The following is a 21,868-nucleotide window of genomic DNA, read 5'->3' on the forward strand; positions in this document are numbered from 1 at the left end:
CATATGGACAAGCACAGAGGAACATTTACTTCAATTTCACACCTGGCTTAATCAAGCACATCCGTGCTTAAAAGTTTGCTATAACGTATCATCATGAGCAGATAGCCTTTTTGGACATCCTCATCAAGAAATCATCAATAGGAGTCACAACCACTTTGTACCGTAAACCCACGGATAAAAATAATCTTTTACGATTTGAAAGTCACCACCCGCGCAGGTTTAAAGAAGGGCTACCTGTTGGACAATTTTTTCGTATACGTAGACTATGTTCAAACAAACAAGATTTTCAAACACAAGCTGCACTCCTACAACAACGTTTTTTAGATAGAGGATATCCAAATTATAGCATAAAAAGAGCATATAAGCGGGCTAAATATTCAGAACGTGATCAGTTATTACAATACAGAAGTAAATCATCAGAAAGTACTCTTATATGTGTATTACAACACACTATTCTCACGACACAAGTGAAACAAGCCATATTGCGAAATTGGCATGTGCTTAGTCCTCATCAAATTTTTCAGACCACACCGATGTTTGCATATTCCAGAGGGACTAATGTTAAACAACATGTTGTTCGTGCTGCTCCGACAGTTCGACCGGATTTTGATCTGTTGGGACAAGTCCTATGCAATAAGGGGCGGATTTTCAGAGCCCTGCTCGCCTAAATCCGCCCGGATTTAGGCGAGCAGGGCCCTGCGCGCCGGTGCGCCTATGTTCAATAGGCCTACTGGCGCGCGCAGACCCCGGGACTCGCGTAAGTCCCAGGGTTTTCCGAGGGGGGTGTGTCGGGGGCGGGCCCGATCCGCGCGGCGTTTTCGGGGCGGGACGTAGCATTTCGGGGCGGGCCCGGGGGCGTGGTTACGGCCCAGGGCGATCCGTGGGCGTGGCCACGCCCTCCGGACCCGCCCCCAGGTTGCGTCCCGGCGCGCTAGCGGCCCGCTGGCGCACGGGGATTTACGTCTCCCTCCAGGAGGCGTAAATCCCCCGACAAAGGTAAAAGAAAATTATTATTTACCTGCTAATTTTCGTTCCTGTAGTACCATGGATCAGTCCAGACAGTGGGTTATGTCCCCAATCCAGCAGATGGAGTCAGCACAAGCTTTGAGGGGGCGTATCCATATATACTACTACCCCCTCTGCAGGAGTTCAGTATCGAGTATATCAAAGCCCGAGTAGAAACCCCCGAAGGATCAAGTTTGTGGAAACAGATAATGAAAACAATTGTAACTGCAACAAGTAACTGCAAACATCCTACCAACTTGTAAGGAGCTGTGAAAAACAGCGAAAAGAAACAACTGTGAAGACACAGAACACTGCGAGCAAGAAGCAGCGCAGAGCTGAGCAGGATCAAGAACCCAAACGCGGTGGGCGTCTGGACTGATCCATGGTACTACAGGAACGAAAATTAGCAGGTAAATAATAATTTTCTTTTCCCTGTACGTACCTGGATCAGTCCAGACAGTGGGATGTACCCAAGCTTCCCTAAATCGGGTGGGGTCCTGCGAGGCCTGCTCGGAGAACCTGCTCGCCAAAGTGTCCAGAGACCGAAGAGGCGAGGTGCAGACGATAGTGCCTCGAGAACGTGTGTAACGATTTCCAGGTGGCTGCCCTACAAATTTCCTGCGAGGATACCGAGCGAACCTCCGCCCAGGAAGCCGCCTGAGAACGTGTAGAATGCGCTACGATTCCGGGTGGGGGAGTCCGACCCGCCCCAATGTAAGAAGCAGCAATGCCGGCCTTCAGCCATCTGGCAATGGTAGTCTTCGAGGCCTGAGACCCCTTCTTAGGACCGGCCCAGAGTACAAAGAGATGGTCAGAGGTTCGGAACTCATTTGTAGCCTCCAGATAGAGGCGCAGAGTGCGCTTGACATTCAAGAGACGGAGAGACTTCGGCTCTGAGGAAGAGAAGGACAGCAACTCCACCGTCTGGTTCACATGGAATGCAGAAACCACCTTCGGAAGGAAGGAGGGAACGGTGCGAAGCGAAACTCCAGAGTCGGAGAAACGGAGATAGGGCTCTCTACACAACAGAGCCTGCATCTCCGAGATGCGTCGAGCGGAACAGATGGTCACAAGAAATACAGTCTTGAGAGTGAGATCCTTTATCGTTGCGCTGCGCAGCGGCTCGAACGGTGGTCCCGACAGGGAGCAAAGCACAAGGTTAAGACTCCAGGAGGGACAAGGGTCCCGTAACGGAGGACGCATATGCTTGACACCCTTGAGAAAACGAGCAATGTCAGGATGCTGTAGAAGAGAGCCCCAATCGCTCAACAGCGAACCAAGGGCGGCCACCTGAACCCGTAGTGAATTATAGGCGAGCCCTTTTTCCACCCCCGCCTGTAGAAACTGAAGGATCTGAGGTACAGAAGCCTTAGCGGGTCTCGTGGCCTGGCTGGTACACCACAGCTCGAACACCTTCCAGACTCGAACATAGGCCGCCGACGTCGATGTCTTTCGTGCCCGCAATAGTGTGGATACTACCGCCTCCGGGTAGCCCCGACGCTGGAGGTGGCGCCTCTCAAAAGCCAGGCCGCAAGACAGAAGAGTTCTGCCTGCTCGAAAAATACCGGGCCCTGATGTAGGAGCTGGGGGAGGTGCCCCAGCCTGATTGGCCCGTCGATCACCAGCTGTAGCAGGTCCGCAAACCAGGGTCGCCTGGGCCATTCTGGGGTGACGAAAACCACGGTCCCCTGATGGCTTTCTATTCTGCGGAGCATCCTGCCCACCAGGGGCCATGGTGGAAAAGAAAGATATGGCGGCCACGGGAGGACCAGGGCATCCACTCCCTCCACGCTCTCTCCGGCGACTGAAGAAGCGTGGAGCCTTGGCGTTGAGAGCGGACGCCATCAGATCCAAGTGGGGGGCCCCCCACTGATGGACGAGAAGTTGCATTGCTTTGTCGGAGAGAGACCACTCTCCGGGTCCAGCAGTTGACGACTGAGGAAGTCCGCCTGGACGTTGTCCACACCGGCGACGTGCGAGGCCGCTAGCCGGACGAGATGACGCTCCGCCCATTGCATCAGCAGCGCCGCCTCGAGCGCGACCTGCGGGCTGCGTGTGCCTCCTTGTTGGTTGATGTAGACCACGGTGGTAGCGTTGTCCGATAGGATTCTGACTTCTCGGTTCCGAAGAAGCGGGAGGAAATGTCGCAGAGCTAGCCGGACCGCTCTGGTTTCCAGACGGTTGATTGACCATTTCGCCTCCACCGTGGACCACGTCCCCTGCGTGGCGCTTCGATCGCAGACTGCACCCCAGCCTGCTAGACTGGCATAGGTGGTCACCACCACCCAATTTGGCAGATCGAGGGACATGCCACGGGCCAGGTTCGGCGGATCCAACCACCAGCCCAGACTGTCCCTGGCATTCTGTGGGAGCGGGAGAATCATCTGATAGTCCTGCAATACTGGTTTCCAACGGGAGAAGAGCGCCCACTGTAAGGTCCTGAGGTGCGTGAAAGCCCAAGGTACAAGGTCGATGGTGGACCCCATCACTCCCAGGAGTTGCAGGTAGTCCCAGGAGGTGGGCTCTGGTAACGCAGAGAACCGTCGTGTGTGATCCCGCAAGGATTGAGCTTTGTCCTGGCGCAGAAAAACTTTGCCCAGTAGGGTGTCGAAAGTTGCCCCCAAAAAAAACCCAAGCGTTGCGAGGGCATGAGGGAGCTCTTGGAGAAGTTCACTACCCATCCCAGGGAATGTAGAAACCGTACTACTCGAGTCACCGCTGAGCGTCCATGATCGAATGACTTCGCCCGGAGGAGCCAATCGTCCAGATAAGGATGAACCAGGATGCCCTCCTTCCGGAGAGCTGCCGCCACAACTACCATGATCTTGGTGAAGGTGTGCAGCGCCGGCGCCAATCCAAACGCGAGAGCCGTGAACTGAAAATGCTGGTCCAGAATTTTGAAACGAAGGAAACTGTGGTGGTCCGGGCGGATGGGAATGTGCAGGTAGGCCTCCGTTAAGTCCAGGGAGGCGAGGAACTCCCCCCGATGCACCGCCGCAATCACTGACCGGAGCGTTTCCATGCGGAACCGAACGACTCAAAGGGATTTGTTGACTTCCTTGAGGACTAGGATAGGCCGGAAGGAACCGTCCTTCTTTGGTACAACGAAATAGATGGAATAGTGGCCCGAGCCCACCTCTCCGAAGGGCACGGGCGCAGTAGCGCCTATCTCCCGGAGTCTGTCCAGAGTCAGCTGCACCGCTCCTCTCTTGAGGTCCGAGCCACAGGGGGAAAAGATGAACCTTCCCTGCGGGGGGGGCGGACAAATTCCAATGCGTAGCCGTGTTTTATGGTATCCAGGACCCACTGGTCCGAGGTGATCCGTGCCCACTCCGCTTAGAAATACGTTAGTCGGTCCCCAATCCTGGGGACAGGGGAGTGGGCGAGACTGGCATCATTGTGAAGACTTGGTATAGGGGTTCCCGGTTCCGGGAGTAGTGCGTGCGGGCCGATGCCCGCGGAAGGCGCGCAACCAGGGCTGAGACCTGGGGGCGGATGGCCGGGAGCCCGTCTGTCTGTAGCCCCTGTAGCGCCGTTGCGCTCTGGCTCTGGTCCGAGAAGAAGAAAACGCTCTGGATGGTCGAAACCTATCCTCCGGCAGCCGATGAACAGCGTTCTCCCCCAGGGACTTGATGATCTGGTCCAAATCCTCCCCGAAGAGGAACTTGCCCCTGAAGGGAAGAGAGCCCAGACTGGACTTAGAGGACGTATCAGACGCCCAATTGCGTAGCCACAGTAGTCGTCGTGCTGCCACTACCGAAACCATGGATCTTGCGAGGACCCGAAAAGGTCGTACGAGGCGTCCGCCCCATACGCCACTGCGGCTTCTAGCCGATCTGCCTGGGCAGCCTCATCGGACGGCAGGTTCTGAGACGTGAGGAGTTGTTGCACCCAAAGGAGACTAGCCCGCTGGGCAAGCGAACTGCACATCACCGCCCGCATACCCAGAGCGGAGACCTCGAAAACCCGCTTAAGGAAAACTTCCAACTTACGATCCTGTGTGTCCCGCAACGCCGCACCTCCCGTCACTGGGATAGTCGTCCTCTTCGTGACCGCCGACACTGCGGAGTCCACCTTTGGGACCTTGATGAGGTCCAGAAAATCTTCGGGGAGCGGGTACAGCTTTTCCATAGCCCGGCTGCTCTTCAGGGAGGCCTCCGGGGTGTCCCATTCCCTGGTGAGAAGTTGTAAAAACGAGTCATGAATGGGAAAAGCCCGAGCCCTCGGCCGGAGTGCCGCCAGGACAGGATCTCCCTTCCTTGAAGAAGTGATGACAGCGGGAGCTACTGGGGCAGGCGGGTCTGGTGGCGGATCCAAATCTAATTCTTGGATGATCTGCGGGATGAGGTCGTCCAGCTCTTCCCTCTGGAAGAGGCGTAGGGTACGCGGATCATCCCCCTCCTGTGTGCCGTCCCCTTGTCCCCCGTCTGGGAGGTCAAGTCCATGTCCCGCTGGGTCTGGCACCGCCCCCACTGCCGCGGGCGTGGATCGGACCCGGGTAGGAAGGCGGGAGGCCCCCACTCCCGGAGGGTTGGGGGGGGCCGGCGTCGAGGGCGACATCCGAGGGATCTTAGGGGGGGGGGTCCCACAGGTGCTTCCAGCCCCTGCAGATAAGCGGTATGCATGAGCAGGATAAACTCCGGAGAGAACCCCGGCCTGCTCGGGTGCGCTTCGGGGGCGACGTGGTTCCTGCTCCCTGGCTCTGGGTGCTTGGTTCCTGCACCAAAATCGGGGGAACACCCCCGCTGGTAGAGTCCTCCAGGGATCCGTTCTCCCTCGTGGCCTCCAGGGATCCGTTCCCCCTCGTGGCCTGCGCCTCAGGGCGCTCAGAATGTAAAATGGCCGCCGTTCCCGCCAAAAATGGCGGAGTGGCCGGCCCGCACCGCCCGGGCAAAAAAGAGAAATCAGTCAGGGACTGTGAGGTACCTTCCCCCCGGGAAGGTATCGTGCACAGATGCCCTCCCGGGAAATCCGGGACCCCGGGTCTCCGCAGGCCGCACAGCGGGACGGCCGCGGCATCGGGATCGCTGCAGGAGAAAAGAAAAAGCCACGGGGGGGGCCACGCGCACAAAGGCGCCGCTGCGGGGGGGCCCGGTCGGCCCGCACTGCCCGCTGTCTGAAAATAGAGGAGGGTGCCGCGGGGGGGGCCTTCCTGGCCACACGACCCGCCCCAGACATCTTTCCCTAAATGGCTCAGCAGCCCATGAGGAGCTGTAAAATGGCCGCGGGTGAGGGAGTAAAGAGCGAAGAGGCCGGCTCCACCGGCTTTCGCGGGCACCGGGGGCTGAGCTGTAAAGGAAAAAACTACAAAGGAAAAACAAACTTACCCCTGGCTGCAACGAGAAATAAACAGCAAGGCCGCAGAGAAGAGACAAGGAAGAGAAGCCACTCCCCAGAAGTTGAAAGAACTCTGCCTTTTTTTTTTTTTTTTTTTTTTTTTTAAACTTAATACAAACTTGATACAAACTTGATCCACAGAAAAAGACAACAAGCCATAATCAAGCAAGAAAGTGAAGGAAAAGGAGGGGAAGCCTGGTTCCCCTACTCGCATCTGCTGGAGTCAGAAGATACTGAACTCCTGCAGAGGGGGTAGTAGTATATATGGATACGCCCCCTCAAAGCTTGTGCTGACTCCATCTGCTGGATTGGGGACATAACCCACTGTCTGGACTGATCCAGGTACTTACAGGGAAGGGGGGGTTTAGACAGGGCCGGGCGGGTGGGTTAGGTAGGGGAAGGTGAGGGGAGGGCAAAAGAAAGTTCCCTCCGAGGCCGCTCCGATTTCGGAGCGGCCTCGGAGGGAACGGAGGTAGGCTGCGCGGCTCGGCGCACGCCGGCTATACGGAATCGATAGCCTTGCACGCGCCGATCCCGGATTTGCGCGGCTACGCGCGTATCTACTAAAATCCAGCGTACTTTTGTTTGCGCCTGATGAGCCAACAAAAGTACGCCAAATCGCGCTATTTGAAAATCTACCCCAAAATGCAGTTTTTGTACACAAGCAATAACAGGTTGTAATTGGACGGACCCCACTACCGGCATTGTTGTGAGTAGGAAACAACAAATAGATTGCAACACAGATTTTGTAGTGTACGGCATTATATGTCCATGTCAACTGCTATATGTGGGACGCACAAAACGTAAGATTAAAATCAGACTTACAGAACACAAAAGTCGTCTCAAGAACAAAGATATTAAAGCCCCCATTGTCTCACATTGTTTAGACAAACACCACACATTTGATGATCTAAAATGGTTGATCATCGAACACATTCCAGCATCGTGGAGAGGAGGAGATAGGATATCTACCCTGAATTATAAAGAAAATCAATGGATTTTCCGTCTTCATACAGTTGAACCTAACGGCCTCAATGAGAAAATCGAATGGTACACACTCATCTGATTGCTTATGGTCATTTCATCATTCATCTCAAGTTTATTTGTTTTTTGGTCCAGAAACCATAGTGTTTAGTTTTGAAGGTAACAGTGAGGCGTCTTTATTCAGATCTAATATGGCCGCCTGATGACGTAGATGCCCATTTTTGGTTAGATAAAGGTTTTCCCCAACAATCAAAATGGCACCATCATTCAATTTAGATCCAATATGGCCGCCAAATGACATAGATGCCCTTTTTTGGATAGGTAGAGAGTTCCCCCGATATTCAAAATGGCGTTTGACTACGTAGATGCCCATTTATGGACTCACACGTCACTTCCTTACCACAAAATCGGCGGGATTTTTACACTTAAAAGTTCAGCGTTTTCGGGCCGCCGACTGTCAGTGTCACAACAGCGCAAGAACCGGATCATGATTAAAGAGATCGCAAACGCGCAAGTAAGTTTATCCTATTGGACTTCTCAGTGTTTTATTTGCCACATTTCAGATATCCAGTTTGAATGTGTTTTCAACGGTATTTATTTCATTCATTTTTGCAAAAATGTTTTTAAGAAAACAAGAAGCACTCTGACCACAGAAAGGCTGGATTTTGCCATTAGCTAACGTACAGCACTCGAAACAAGGAGCACGATTTGCCCAAGAGTATCGAGTAAGTCTGAGTTATCTTAATGCTGCCATTCTTTAGATGTATTATTCATCATTGTCAAGATTATATGGTTTTCAATATAATTCCAGGTGTATTTGTACAGCCGAGATATACAAGTACATCCATGCTTAAGAGTGACACCCTGAGGAAGAAAGTCAATTCGAAACATTGCAGTGTCGGGATCATCACACTTATCGCATGAAGTTTTATATACAAGTACCTTGGCGTCATAACCGTGAGTGGTGATTGGTATAACATTGAGTTTGCACTGTATACCATCATACACTTCCGTAATAAACGGACTCACACTGGATCGTCAAGATAGTTGAACAAAGTAACTGTTTTCTCATCTTGTCTCTCCGGGGTTTCCAATGATTATACGAGCTATCTAACAACCACATTGTTGGAGTTAGAGTTTCTAACTGTGTAGCCATATAGGCATTCCAATTAGCCCATCTTTGGCACTATATGAGGTTTCCCCGGCTTAACCATACAAAGTTTCTCTAAACTTGAGCTAACCCCATTTGTTATTGTCTACTTTTGATCAGCAGCATAAAACAGCTGCACACTGATTATGTACCATTTTCTTGCTTGTAAACCAGTAAATAACTGCCATTCTATCAGTGTATGAAGTCCAATAAAATCTGTGAGAAAATGTTTTATCTCATCTCGAATCAGTGCACATTAAGGGGGTAATTTTGTAACTCTCTGTACTGATTCAGTTACCCACAGACTTTACACCAATTTTCAAAGGGAAAGTATGCAAGTATTTCCCTCTGAAAGTTATTCCAGGAAAACTCCCCTTATGCATTTACACCTACTAAGTTGAGTGGGTAGTTTTTCTAAGAAAACTTAGGGGTATGCTTTTGAATTTTCTAAAGTCTGAGTCTAAGTTCGAACTCCTCTTCACACTGCAGGTAAGCACCCAGAGGGGCCTACGCCCACATGTTTGTGCATATATAGGGCAGGCAAATTTCTAAAAGCCCATTTCCATGGCTAAAGCACGGTATTACCCGCAGAAATGCTTTTGAAAACTGCCCTTCGTAAACTTCCTAGGAAAGCGACTTGACAATTTTACTTGATTACAGTTCTTTATTTGCAGAAACTTTCCCAGTCAAGGATTCTGCCACGATGTGCCTTGTGAGAGGTTGGGTTATCACTCATACCATATGTGGTGCACGGAAGGCACTTCGGGTCAGAGAATGAGAAACTGTATCCTTCTGTGAGTCATCAAATAACATATAAAAGGGCAAAAGACAGACTCCAAAGAAATTTGTGAAAAATAAGTGTTCAGAAAATGTACACAATTCTGAGAGTTACTTTTTCCTACAAATGTCCTGTTTGCAGCAAAGTGTATTTAGACACAAAATCCTCCACTTGTTCTCCCTGCAGCATCTTTAATGCTCTCCAGTGAATCTGACCGCAATTTTCTGGTTTGCCTTGATGATGGCCAAGCTCTTCTTTAATATACTCCAGCCAAAGATCTGTGCAGAAAGATGAAAAACATTTCATTTTGATCTGGCTTAACTCATCAAAATAAGAATGGTACACATACAGGCCAGTTTAATGCAAAATACCAGTATATTATTATTTAATTAAGATTATAGGATGCCTTTTCTCAAAACATACTTCAAAAATGTTTGTATTTCACAAAACACATAGTAGCCACCTCTAGGGTGGATGGTCCAGAAAACATTTTTGGCACCTGAATTGCATATAAACTTCCAAAACAGAAAGAGAATAAAATTGCCACCAAAATACTACTGCGTAACCTGAATCACAGAGAGATGAATAACACAAACTATGGAATCTGTTACTAGAGGACATGGTCATGGTGACTAGTATGGTGGGATTTTAAAAAGGTTAGGACAAGCTCCTGGAAGAAAAGTCCAGAACACATTATTAGGCACATAAACTAAGGAAAGCTATTGCTATTACTGGAAGTGAGTAACAGGAAATAGGACTAATTAAAGAGATCAGCCTGAAACTTGTAACTCAGACTGCCCACTGTCAGAGACAGGATGCTGGGCTTGATGGCCCTTGTTTTGACCTGCAACCTAGCATGGCATTTTTTTTTTAATTAGGTTTTACAAAATCATTTGTATAGAAAATGCATTACACACAAAAACAACAGAAAAATAAACTATCATCAAAATAAAAAAATATAATGCCATATAAACCTTCATGCAGTCCCCAATATCAGGGGAATCCAGAAACCCAGGAAGTTGATCTTAACAGAGAAAAGAGACCATTTTAAAGAATACAAGTCCAGAGGTAGACACTACATCACAGAGCAGCAAATACTGAATCATTAACTAGTGGCATTTGCATTATGTAAAGCAATTTTTGCATCAAGTAAAGCTCTGAGTTGTTTAGGATCCACAAAAATATAAAGCATATTTTCGAATTTCAATATATATTTATATGGAAAACAATGAAAAAATTCACCACCAATAGTAAGCTCATCTTGCCGCATCTACAAAAACTGCTTACATCTCATCTGGATCTCAAAATTATACATCAGGAAAAAAAAAATTTTTGTACCATAAACAATCTTTATTCCTAAAAAAAAAAAAAATGCATTATAGAGTTTTTATCAGGGCAGCTCTAGATATCACTTCTTCCTGGGAATTCTCAGAAAGGCAGATAATTCCAAAATGTCTATATCCAGATGGTCTTGTGGCATATTTTCCAGTATTACAATACTCGCAAGAGCCAGGAGACGGAACCGTCTCTGAAGAAAAAATCCACAATTTCCTGACTAAACTTTTTTTATTTTAACAGGAAGAAAACTACAACAAAATCCCTAAGGAATAAGTATTTGCTTGATCCCAGAAGGAAGGAAGAGAAAGAAGGCTAACTAGCCTAGATCAGGAGACCGAAGGGAGACGTGCTGCACAAATACTGAAGGGTTACAGGATATGCTCTGCCCTCATATAGGATATCCTTTCAGTTTTAGTCTGTCTCCACCTGCTGGAACGGAGGCTCAACCCACAGTCTGGACTGATCCGGGTACGTACAGGGAACTGCTAAATTAGCAACACATTTTGTATCCATGTGAGAAAAGGAGGATTTTATTTCTTATTCATTGGCCAGTCAGTGAGTGGACAACCAAAGTTGCTGAATTAGCACAAGTCTGAAACTTGTGTGCAGTAGCTCCAGTCATCAGAGCTTCAACCCTGGCTACATCTTTCATAAACACGCCTAATTCAGTTACCTTTCATACTTTAAAAAGATGTAAAATAAAACTAAATCTTACATTCATTCTCCTCACTAGCAGGCCGATACTGTACAGTGCGCTGCGACGGAGCGCACTGTTAACCCGCCCTTGGACGCGTGTTTTCCCTTACCCCTTAATTCAGTAAGGGGAGGAAAACGCGCGTCCAACCCGAGGCACCTAATAGCGCCCTCAACATGCAAATGCATGTTGATGGCCCTATTAGGTATGCCCGCGCGAAACAGTAAGTAAAATGTGCAGCCAAGCCGCACATTTTACTTTAAGAAATTAGCGCCTACCCAAAGGTAGGCGCTAGTTTCTCCCGGCACCGGGAACATGCACAGAAAAGCAGTAAAAACTGTTTTTCTGTGCACCCTCCGACTTAATATCATGGCGACATTAAGTCGGAGGTCCCGAAGAGTAAAAAAAGTTTAAAAATATATATATATTTTAAATGGGCCGGCGGCTGTCGGGCCAAAAACTGGATTCTCGATTTTGCAGACGTCCGGTTTCCGAGCCCGTGGCTGTCAGCGGGCTCGAGAACCGACGCCGGCAAAATTGAGCGTCGGCTGTCAAACCGCTGACAGCCACCGCTCTGGGTCAAAAGGAGGCGCTAGGGACGCGCCTGCTCTCCCGGCGCGCGCCGGGAGAGCAGGCGTTCGTCTGCTCTCCCGCGGACTTTACTGAATCGGCCCATATGTTTGGATCAAAAATACTGGCCTGCAGTTTCTAAAGACCACTTTAGGAAATTTAAATATCAGTGGAGAGTGGAGGCCTGCGGGGAATGTGGAAGCTGGCTTGGGGAATGAAGCTAAAAATCACAAAAATAATATAAGTGCATACATTGCTCTTGAGTCAGTTGTGATCTCTATTCTATATTTCTAAACTTGGCTAATTATATTTTAGGTTTTTAGACAGTTCAGTTTAGTTAAAAGTACATTGCCTGGTATTTACACAATCACACAACCAGAAGGTAATGAATGTATGATACTGTAAAATTTGGTTTGGTGCGCCACAAGGATCATGCAAACTTGAAAGTGTGCCCAGTTATGAAAAAAGTTGAGAAGCTCTGCCCTATTCTACCACTCACTGTGTGACCTTTAACAAGTCACTTCACCTCCCTGTGCACAAATTAATCAAAAACAGGGACATTAATCACATGAATTTTGTACAGCACTCTGTGCACTATAAAAATAATTATAAGAACAAGCAAGGCATTTTCAGAATTGTAATCCCCAACACTGGTTAACTTTTTCCTATATCTCTGTATGTTTCATTAATTGAGAACATAACTATTTCCCTTTATAACAACTAAGAAGTTCCAAAAGCAATGCAGCAGTATTCTGTATAGCATGAATGAGATCAAGACATATTTCATACCAGGTTCTGTAGAGCCAAATTCTCTCAAGGCACGTTCATAGAATTCCCTCAGATTTAGCATTTTGTTGGCTTCCTGGCAAAAGAAAGGGGCATCATGACATGCAGCTAAGAAACATCAAGCATCTGGATTCATCAAATGTCATCAACTAGCAACACAATCACAAGGTATTAACCCACAGCAAGGCAACACAACACTCACTTGCTCCTTTTCAATATGGATCATCTTCTTAAAAAACTCAAGCGAAAATGGGCGACTTTCACGCAGACTAGAAAGAAAAAAAAACGAATTAACCATAATTCCAGCAAACAGAAAAAAAAGTTGCAGTTAGTGTAGCTGGGTTCAAAAAAGGTTTGGATAGGTTCTTGGTGGAGAAGTCCATTAACTGCTATTAATCAAGTTTACTTAGGGAATGGCCTCTGCTATTACTGGCATCAGTAGCATGGGATCTTCTTAGTGTTTGGGTAATTGCCAGGTTCGGCCTCTGCTGGAAACAGGATGCTGGGCTTGATGGACCCTTGGTCTGACCCAGCATGGCAATTTCTTATGTTCTTATTTTAAGGTCAATGGTGACAGTGCGATGGAGGGCATCCAAATTCAAAAATCCGGTTTTTGACAGGGTCAGTGAGACTCGGGCTCAAAGTCTAGGAAGGAAAAGGGAAAGAAGAAGGAAGGGAAGATTACTACTGCTACTGTGGCGACCCTCTGTTGGCCTAAAAGCAGCACTGAAGGATTTCCAAGATAACTTCCCCCTCCAGCCCTTCACCCAGCAAGAGAACTCAAATCGTCAGAACAAGCCTAGAGGGGAGGGGGAGGTTTTAAAGTGGGGGGAAAATCGATGAAAAAGATAACCTTGTAAAAACTCTCTTTGCTTTTTTGTAACCACCGATTCTGTAGGCCCAATCTAGGTATTTTTCCTTCATGGTGACCGAGACAGCTGGATTTGGAACGAGGATAGATTTCTGCAAGTTAACAACAAAAAATAATGTTAGAATAAGAACACAAAACCAGTGAAATAATATAGCCCACTGATGAACTGTAAACTCTGCATTTTCCAAAGCTGTATCTTCATTTCCTAGAGGCCTTCTCACACAAGCAAAGATACTGGAGGCATCAAACGTCACAAGAAGAGAGCTAAAAGAATTAGGTAAAAAGGATAAATCAGGGACAAAGTACAGGAAAGAAGATCCAGTAAACAGGAGAACGGAAGAGGACTGCATAAAAGTAGGGGACAGGAATTAGGATGAGCTGAATAAGAAGGCAGTGCCTGCCAGCACAGAGTTAAGGAAAAGCTATGTATTGTTAGTAGAAGGCGCTGGAAATATTCTTACAGAAACTACATATAATGGGATATATTCTGCTAACCAGAAAAAGGCAAGCCTAGTTAATTTTGCTGCTTTACATAATGCAAGTAATTGAGAGCTTTGGCAGCAGTGTATTCTGGCCACAGGCTATGCCTTGATGGGTGCTGCACAGCAGGCTGCTGCTCTGTGGGTAATACTCTCCAAGAATATCACAATCATCAGATAGTGTCAAGTCAAATACCTGAAAAAGATCTTCTGTAGTTTCCATGCTGTTTGCTCCTTCGCTCCATTCCACCCACAACGTCCACAAAGGGAGCGTGTCCTGCACAAATGTGTGTGAAAGAGAAAGGCCACTGCTCAGTGCAACTGGCAGAAGTCAGCAGGCATTCATGAAAGCAAACTGACCTTAAATGCAAGGGGCACAAGCAGATTAGGCATTACTTTGAAATTAAAAAAAAAAAAAGACCTGGGTGGGGGAGCTGACATTTACAGCTCCTCTAGCTGAAGCAGTCGCAAACCAGAAAGGAAGACAACTGGGTGCACTGGCGGGGCCAGTTGCCATCATTTCCTATGAGTTCAGGAACTGCAACTTAGTGACATATTGTTCTTGATCATGTGCTCCTAATCTGCTTCCTTCACACTCAGTTTATCACATCCCTTGGCCTGTGTGCTCAGCTCACTTAAATTCCGGATAAGGGAAATGATCAGCCAACTCCGAAGAGCTGAGAAAAAACATATTGGCCCCTTATTACTTATAGGCACTGATGATAATAGTAGCTTGAAGATTTGTGCACAACAGCAATTATGGTCATGTTGTGCCAAATACATGGTTAAAGGAAAATTAGTTTCTTTCCTGATAATTTTCATTCCTGTAGTACCACGGATCAGTCCAGACTCCTGGGTTTTGCCCCCCCCCCCAGCAGATGGAGACAGAAGTTTTCAAAACAAAACTCTGCCTTATATAGGATGGTGCCACCTAGAGTCCGGCAGTATTACTCAATGTCAAAGCAGAATGGCTCTCAAAAAACTACCATAAATATGTACAATAATCCTTCAACAAGAAAAAGAAATAACCAGTTCATTTAACCCTCCTAGGAACTGAACCTGTAGAACCACTTGAGGACGGTCAATCCAATTTCTGCAGATCTGAAAACAAATCAATGACTGAGCGGACTTTCCCTTACTTCCATGCGTTCCCCGGGCGGGACTCTGGACTGATCCGTGGTACTACAGGAACGAAAATTATCAGGTAAGAAACTAATTTTCCTTTCCCTGTACGTACCCAGATCAGTCCAGACTCCTGGGATGTATCAGAGCTTTCTTACCTGGGATGGGATCTGGAGAGGCCCGCTCTAAGCACTGCTTCTCCAAAACCTCCTTCACCCAGTGCCTGAACATCCAGTCTGTAGTGTCTGGCAAAGGTATGCAAAGACTTTCAAGTCGCCGCCCTGCAGATCTCCTGCGGTGAGACCATTTCACACTCCGCCCAAGAAGCCGCCTGCAAACTGGTAGAATGAGCCCGAAGACCAAACAGTACAGGCTTACCACGCAGCACGTATGCTGAGCCTATAGCCTCTTTCAACCAGCACAAAATCATAGTTTTAGATGCCATATTTCCTCGTTTCAGACCAGCCCACAGCACAAAAAAATGGTCCGTCACACGAAACGCGTCAGTAACTTCCAGATAACGCAACAATGCCCGATGAACATCCAGCTTCCTAAGTCTTTAGACATAGGGTCTGACCGGTCAAAACGGGAAACGACGGAAGCTCCACTGACTGATTCACGTGAAAAGCAGACACCACCTTCGGAAGAAAGGAACCATCCGCAAGGACACACCAGAATCCGAAATTCTCAGAAACAGCTCCCTACAGGATAGAGCCTGGAGCTCCGATACCCTGTGAGCAGATGTGATAGCGATAAGGAAAATCACCTTTAACGAGAGATCCTTTATTGTAGCCGTTTTCAGAGGCTCAAAGGGCGCCGTACACAGAGCTGAGAGAACCAAGTTCAGATTCCAAGGGTGCCTGATCAGGGGACATAAATGCTTTGGCCCCTTTAGGAAATGAGCCACATCAGGGTGAGCAGCCAACGCCATGCCTTGAATGGAACCGCGCAAACAACCAAGAGCTGCCACCTGAACCCTCAGGGAACTGAACGATAAGCCCTTGGCGAGTCCGGATTGTAATAAACCTAAAATATCCGACACCGAAGACCAAGTAGGAACAATCGCCTGGTCCACGCACCAAGATTTAAAGATTCTCCACACGCTCATACGCGAGGTTGGTGGATGTCTTGCGCAACCGGAGAAGTGCTGCCACCACAGTGTTCGAATACCCTTTGCTCCTCAGGCGGCGCCTCTCAAAAGCCATGCCGCTAGGCAAAAGCCTCTCCCAAACACATGGGGCTCTTGATATAGAAGGTCCGGGAGCAGTGGCAACCACAGGGGACCCGCCACTGCCAGATTGACCAGTTCGCAATCAGCACAGACTGTAGGCCTTGCACCTCCACCATCTGCTGGAGACAGAGAAATACTGCCGGACTGTAGGTGGCACCATCCTATATAAGGCGGTTTTGTTTTGAAAACTTCTCTGTCTCCATCTACTAGAGGGGGGGGCAAAACCCAGGAGTCTGGACTGATCCAGGTACGTACAGGGAAAAATAATTTAAACTAGCACTGAAAGAGGAGCAATTTAATAGATGTAACAAGATTCAACGTGGTAGAGTATTGCTTTAACTTTCGCATGTTAGTGGAATGTTAAAAATGGGTTCATCAATATTAAAATGTTATAATAAATCACATGAAGCGATGCAATTTGCTTTAACCCACGGGCTATCAAGTGGCAACATATTGGCGTTATCCTGTGAAAAATAACCAATTTAATATCCAGCGTATTAAAGACTTTATGCCTATTAGTACAGTGGATGTTATATCAGCAGAAAACACTTGCAATAAAAATCAGCTCTTAACATAGCTTAGTACATGGTTCTTTCTCTCCTGCAAAGCAGGGCCCCTCAGCAAATTTTAGCTGTATGGAAGGAAGCAGCTGTTCTAGGAGAGAGAAGCAGGCCTAGCAGCAAATGTGGAAACCTTCCAGTATGGCTGCAGAATCCAAGTTGAAAAACACTGCCTTAATTAATAATCCCAGACTTGATTCCTTAAAATTGTGCACTGCTTTGGACAGTCATACGCCCAGAAAAGTGGTATATAAAAGTTTTTAAATAAAAATAAATGTCCTTATATTTGCCTGACCCTGCTGAAAAATTGAGAGAGAGCAGATTCAAGAGGAACTTTGTTTGGCAGAAAAAGGAAATTAACTTGGCAGAGAAATTAGTACAAGGCAAATACCTAATGATTAGCAAGGCAGCTCTGTAAATTGATTACTATGCTAGAGACAGAGACAGGATGGAGGCGGTTCAGAGAAGGGCAACCAAAATGGTGGGTGGTCTCCATCGAATGACTTATGAGGAGAGGTTGAGGAACCTGAATATATAACCCTGGAGGAAAGGAGGAGCAGGGGTGATATAATACAGACCTTCAGATACTTGAAAGGTTTTAATGATCCATGGTCGTCAAAAACCTTTTCCATTGCAAACAATTTAGTAGAACTAGGGGGTCACGATTTGAAACTCCAGGGAGGAAGACTTAAAACCAATGTCAGGAAATATTTCTTCACTGAGAGGGTGGTGGATGCCTGGAATGCCCTTCCGGAGGAAGTGGTGAAGACTAAAACTGTGAAGGATTTCAAAGGGATAAATAGGGTGGATCCCTAAAAGGCTAGAGGATGGGAATAAATAAAAAAGCTAAACCGGCACGGAAGGGCAGTTACTACCCTTAAGGGAAACATGGGGGTAACCTGGTCGGAGCGGCAGTTACTACCCTTAAGAGAAACATGGGAGTAATCTGCACGGAGCGGCAGTTACTACCTTGGGAAGCTTGCAGGGCAGACTAGATGAACCATTTTGGTCTTTTTCTGCCGTCATTACTATGTTACTATATTTAACGGACCTTTGTTTTCACCTGGCCAAAGGCCTCCTCAAAGTGCTGAGCAACATCCTCTTGCTTCAATTTTATTAACACCTGAAGCCTCATTTGCCACATATCCGCTGAATGGCTGAAACGTTTTGTTGCAGCCATTGTGATCTCCGCTGCAGTCTCAGGCTTGTTCAGCTCCAGCAACAAATGAACCTAGAGAAAGCCAGGAGCAGAAAGAGGTTTGTGTTAGTTAAAGGAGGAAGGCACTTGCATGGACAGAAAAAAAATCCATCAACTTCCTGTGCAAAGATTGTGCTCACCCACTGCGTATAAAGGGTCTCTTCCAGCAAGGTAGATTCATGTGCTTTGTAGAAGGCAGCCAGCAGCTTTTCCTGCCTCTGAGACAGAAGTACAGTTACTGCATTCTTCTCCAACTCAAAACTTCCAACTGGTAAGCAGCGCCATCAAAAAAAGTTAAAAGGACTTCTCTCATCCATAAAGAGCATTTCCTGTATTTCTTTCCTCCAAATATAAGTATATATGTATTTTTATCTTTTATTGTGTTCATTTTAGAAAGTTTTTTTTAATGTCCTATCTAGCGGAAAATTCCCAAACCAGGTCATCTGCGTCTTAAAATTTATAAAAGCAAAAAATAAAAATAAAAGGAAAATCAGCAACAAAATATACAATGCAAAATAAGAAATAAAGCCAACCAAAAACAAGCAAACTAGCAACAATCAAAAAGAGAAAGTGAGGACAAAAATTAAGAAGACAATTTTCCCTGGCTCCTAAAAATTTTTGGTTGGCACCTAAAAGGTGAATTTTAAAAGCCAGATACACACCAAAACTGAGAGATGGGCAGACAACTAGCACATGCGCGTGTCCACCCGATTTTGTAACTCGCCCACATACATGCAAAAGTACCAATGCACGAATATCTTGCATTGGAAAAAAAAAAAAAAAGGCAGAATGTGGGCAGGGAACGGGCATTCCAGGGCAGGGCCAAGAGATATGCACACATGTAGCTATGTGCTTGGGTGAGTGTCCAGTTAAATTTCAGTGCAAAATTACTTCTGCTATAGATGAGGTGTATGTGAATAAAACTATTTCCAGGCATCTATGATGTACTTGAGGGGTCTGAGCTAACTGGGGGGAGTGCAGGCTAAAGAATCAGGGGGGGGTCTTGAGGACCTAGCTGAAGACTGGGCAAAGTGGTGAACGAACTGGTGAAATTGGTCATGGCCTGGACACACGCCTGTTATAAAATTCCCTCACTTGTGTGCCTAAAAGCCGACATTTTCCTGCTGTGCATGTACATGCTTAAAATTAACACCACACATACACGCACCAGGCCTATTACATAACATGCTCAAGTACTTGTGCACACAATCTCAAATTTCAGCTTAACTGGTCATGCACCTATATACATATATGTAACGGGCACCCGCACACCCGTTTTAAAGGTACCATCTAACAGGGTCAGTCATCAAAATGCGTTGTGGCGCTTCAGCCCGCAATAAGGCGTCAACCCATACGTTAACGCCATAATGCATGTGGATAACAGTAGCGCATGGTGCGAATGCTAATTTCTGGAAGGGGTGGGATCAGGGAGGAGTTTGGGTGGGATTTAGGAAATTAAGGGCGATATCACACGGTTTTAACGCCGGAAATAACAAACACCTTTTTTTCTGGCGTTAAGCTGTGCGATATGCCCGAAGTGGTAGTAACGTAATTTGCGATCAATTTTAGAATTGCATTTCGACCGTTTCTGGGCTTGGAAGGGGAGAAGGGAGAGAGAGAAAGAGAGCGAGTGAGCCTCTGGAGAGGCCCTCAAAGTGTGCAACTATTTATATCTCTATAGGAGGGTCACCTAATAGGTCGAGGTGAGGTGTTGGTTTAGGGTGTAGGGGCCAGTTTCTCAGGTAGAATGAGACGTACGAACAGCACAGTACACCTTGGTGAAGATTTGACGTCATTTGGAGTGAGGAAAGTCTCACAAAGATGACATTTTGTACTATGTTCTCTCGGCCTAGCTTGATGGTACCCTGTTATAGAGTTATTAATGCATTTTGATGAATCTAGGCGTAAGGTTTCTAAACATATTTCCACCCTGGTGCAATAGATATTTTACCTTCTCTCTCAGCAATTCGCTGTTTGTTTTTCTTTTAAATCTCTCCAAGCAAAAAGTGATAAAACACTTCCACATGGCCTCTGTAAAACCAAGTACAAAAAAACCTCAGAAGTCTAACTTGATACAGCAACCATTAAACATTTTATTTATCACATCAAACATATCTTCTTGGATAAAGCAAGAAACAGAGATTATCATCCAGGGGGCAAACCAGATGGTGCCACACCAAGCTTTATGCAAACCCACACGCATGCAGTGGGTTTCTTTGGCATGCATAACGCTAGCTATTTCAGATCTAGTACTGTCACATTCAAAATATCTTTCTCACACACCTGAATCAAACTATAAAAGATAACAGAGGGTTATTTTTAGTTCTATAATGCATTGCAATTTATCAGAAGCAGTGCAAACCATGGAGATGGGATTCAAGTTAACAAGCAAATTAATATGCAAAGAGATTCAACACAAATGCTATGGCTGTTACTGTAAAACTGCCAAATCATTTATTGTTTCGCAGATTTTGTCCATGCAGACAAAACTTTTAAAAAAGGAGACCCAGAAAGTTAGTGCATACTGTATATCCACAATACTTTACACATGAAATTAACTATGAGACGAGCCCTTGAAATTAAAGCCTTAATTGCTCACAGGCTGAAAATTCTGCATCCTTCAGGCTGAGTCTAGTATGATCTTACTTTATAGCTCTGAAAAATGTATAAACTGGCCAGCACTGAAGCTCATGCATTGATCACAGAGCATGGCAGATTGTTCTTCCAACCTGTAGGAACGGCGTCAATTGCTGCCTCATACACGGCACGGCAACGATCCTCCTTCCTAGCCAGATCGGATGCCTTTGTCAGCTTAGAAGAATATTCTGCAGTAGGCAGAGACTCAATCTCCAGCTCTTGGCGTGCCATGTAGTCCCAAGTAAGAGGATCATCTGCATGGAGAGCCTGTAGGCTGACAGGGAAACAGCACAATGTGTAAACAGGAGAATATGTTTTAGCAGAACAACCTCCTTATCAAACTACTATGAGATTATAATATTGGTAATCTTTTATAAGGTTCCCCCACATTAAAGCCTTGAACTACCAGAAATAAAATTAGTTAAAGCAAGTGTATTTAGGCCTGTGATCTGCAAAATTCAGAAATACGTGAAAAAAAAAAGCCAAACATTCAGTAGGGTAAATCTTGGGGTAGTATCTCCAAATGGGTTTGTTTTGCATATGCCATAAAAAGAATCAATCTTGTTCAGAAGCCTAGGCATGGTAGGTATGATTTTGATCTCTCAAATTTACAGCTAATGCACTTTCTTAATATTTGCATTGTGCCAAAGCTTTCTTCTGGAGCTCCAAGAATGTAATATATACAAGCAGCATAATCAAGGTGCGCTTGGAAATTCATTTTAATCAGACCTGTGACACTCAATACTCCCAGACAGAGTCAAATATCCCCCATGCCAGCTCCAATATCTTTTTTGCAGCAGGAGAAAATATTGCCACAAGCCCAATAATCTCCAGATTTTTGCCCATTTCTGGAGCTCAGAAATTTTGACAAGAACAGGCCTTAGAGATTTCTCTAATCCCAGTGAAGCTGCTTGCAAACTAGAGTTTCCTGTTCATGGCCCCTCTCTTATCAATGTATTTAGGAATGTTCAGTTATAGAAGCTTTCGGATTTACTGAAAGTCTACAAGGAACAGTCTGGCATCAGCTTTCCTGGTTTGTCAGAGTACTACAAATCAAAGAAAAAACATTTTCCTCTGCACTCAGGCAGGCCAATCCACACCAGTGGGTTATGCACTCCTACCACCAGA

General features: G+C 46.5%; 1 protein-coding gene across 2 annotated transcripts in view; it reads right to left on the reverse strand.

The window, feature by feature from the left end:
- Positions 1-9,126: 9,126 nt before the first annotated feature.
- UTP6 (UTP6 small subunit processome component) overlaps positions 9,127-21,868 on the reverse strand; it is a 58,580-nt gene continuing 45,838 nt past the window's right edge. Inside the window, exons 11-19 of one of the 2 annotated variants that reach the window (XM_029600708.1) lie at positions 20,833-21,014; positions 20,055-20,134; positions 18,244-18,321; positions 17,969-18,136; positions 14,189-14,269; positions 13,496-13,605; positions 12,845-12,911; positions 12,646-12,718; positions 9,127-9,532 (exon numbers count right to left, since the gene is read on the reverse strand). In XM_029600708.1, the coding sequence (XP_029456568.1) occupies positions 9,375-9,532; positions 12,646-12,718; positions 12,845-12,911; positions 13,496-13,605; positions 14,189-14,269; positions 17,969-18,136; positions 18,244-18,321; positions 20,055-20,134; positions 20,833-21,014 (997 nt within the window). In that variant the 3' untranslated portion in view covers positions 9,127-9,374. Of the gene's footprint in view, positions 9,533-12,645; positions 12,719-12,844; positions 12,912-13,495; positions 13,606-14,188; positions 14,270-17,956; positions 18,137-18,243; positions 18,322-20,054; positions 20,135-20,832; positions 21,015-21,868 lie in introns of both variants that reach the window. The other variant, XM_029600707.1, reaches the window with a different exon arrangement.

This window comes from Rhinatrema bivittatum, chromosome 4 (genome assembly GCF_901001135.1).
Source record: "Rhinatrema bivittatum chromosome 4, aRhiBiv1.1, whole genome shotgun sequence".
NCBI lineage: Eukaryota > Metazoa > Chordata > Amphibia > Gymnophiona > Rhinatrematidae > Rhinatrema > Rhinatrema bivittatum.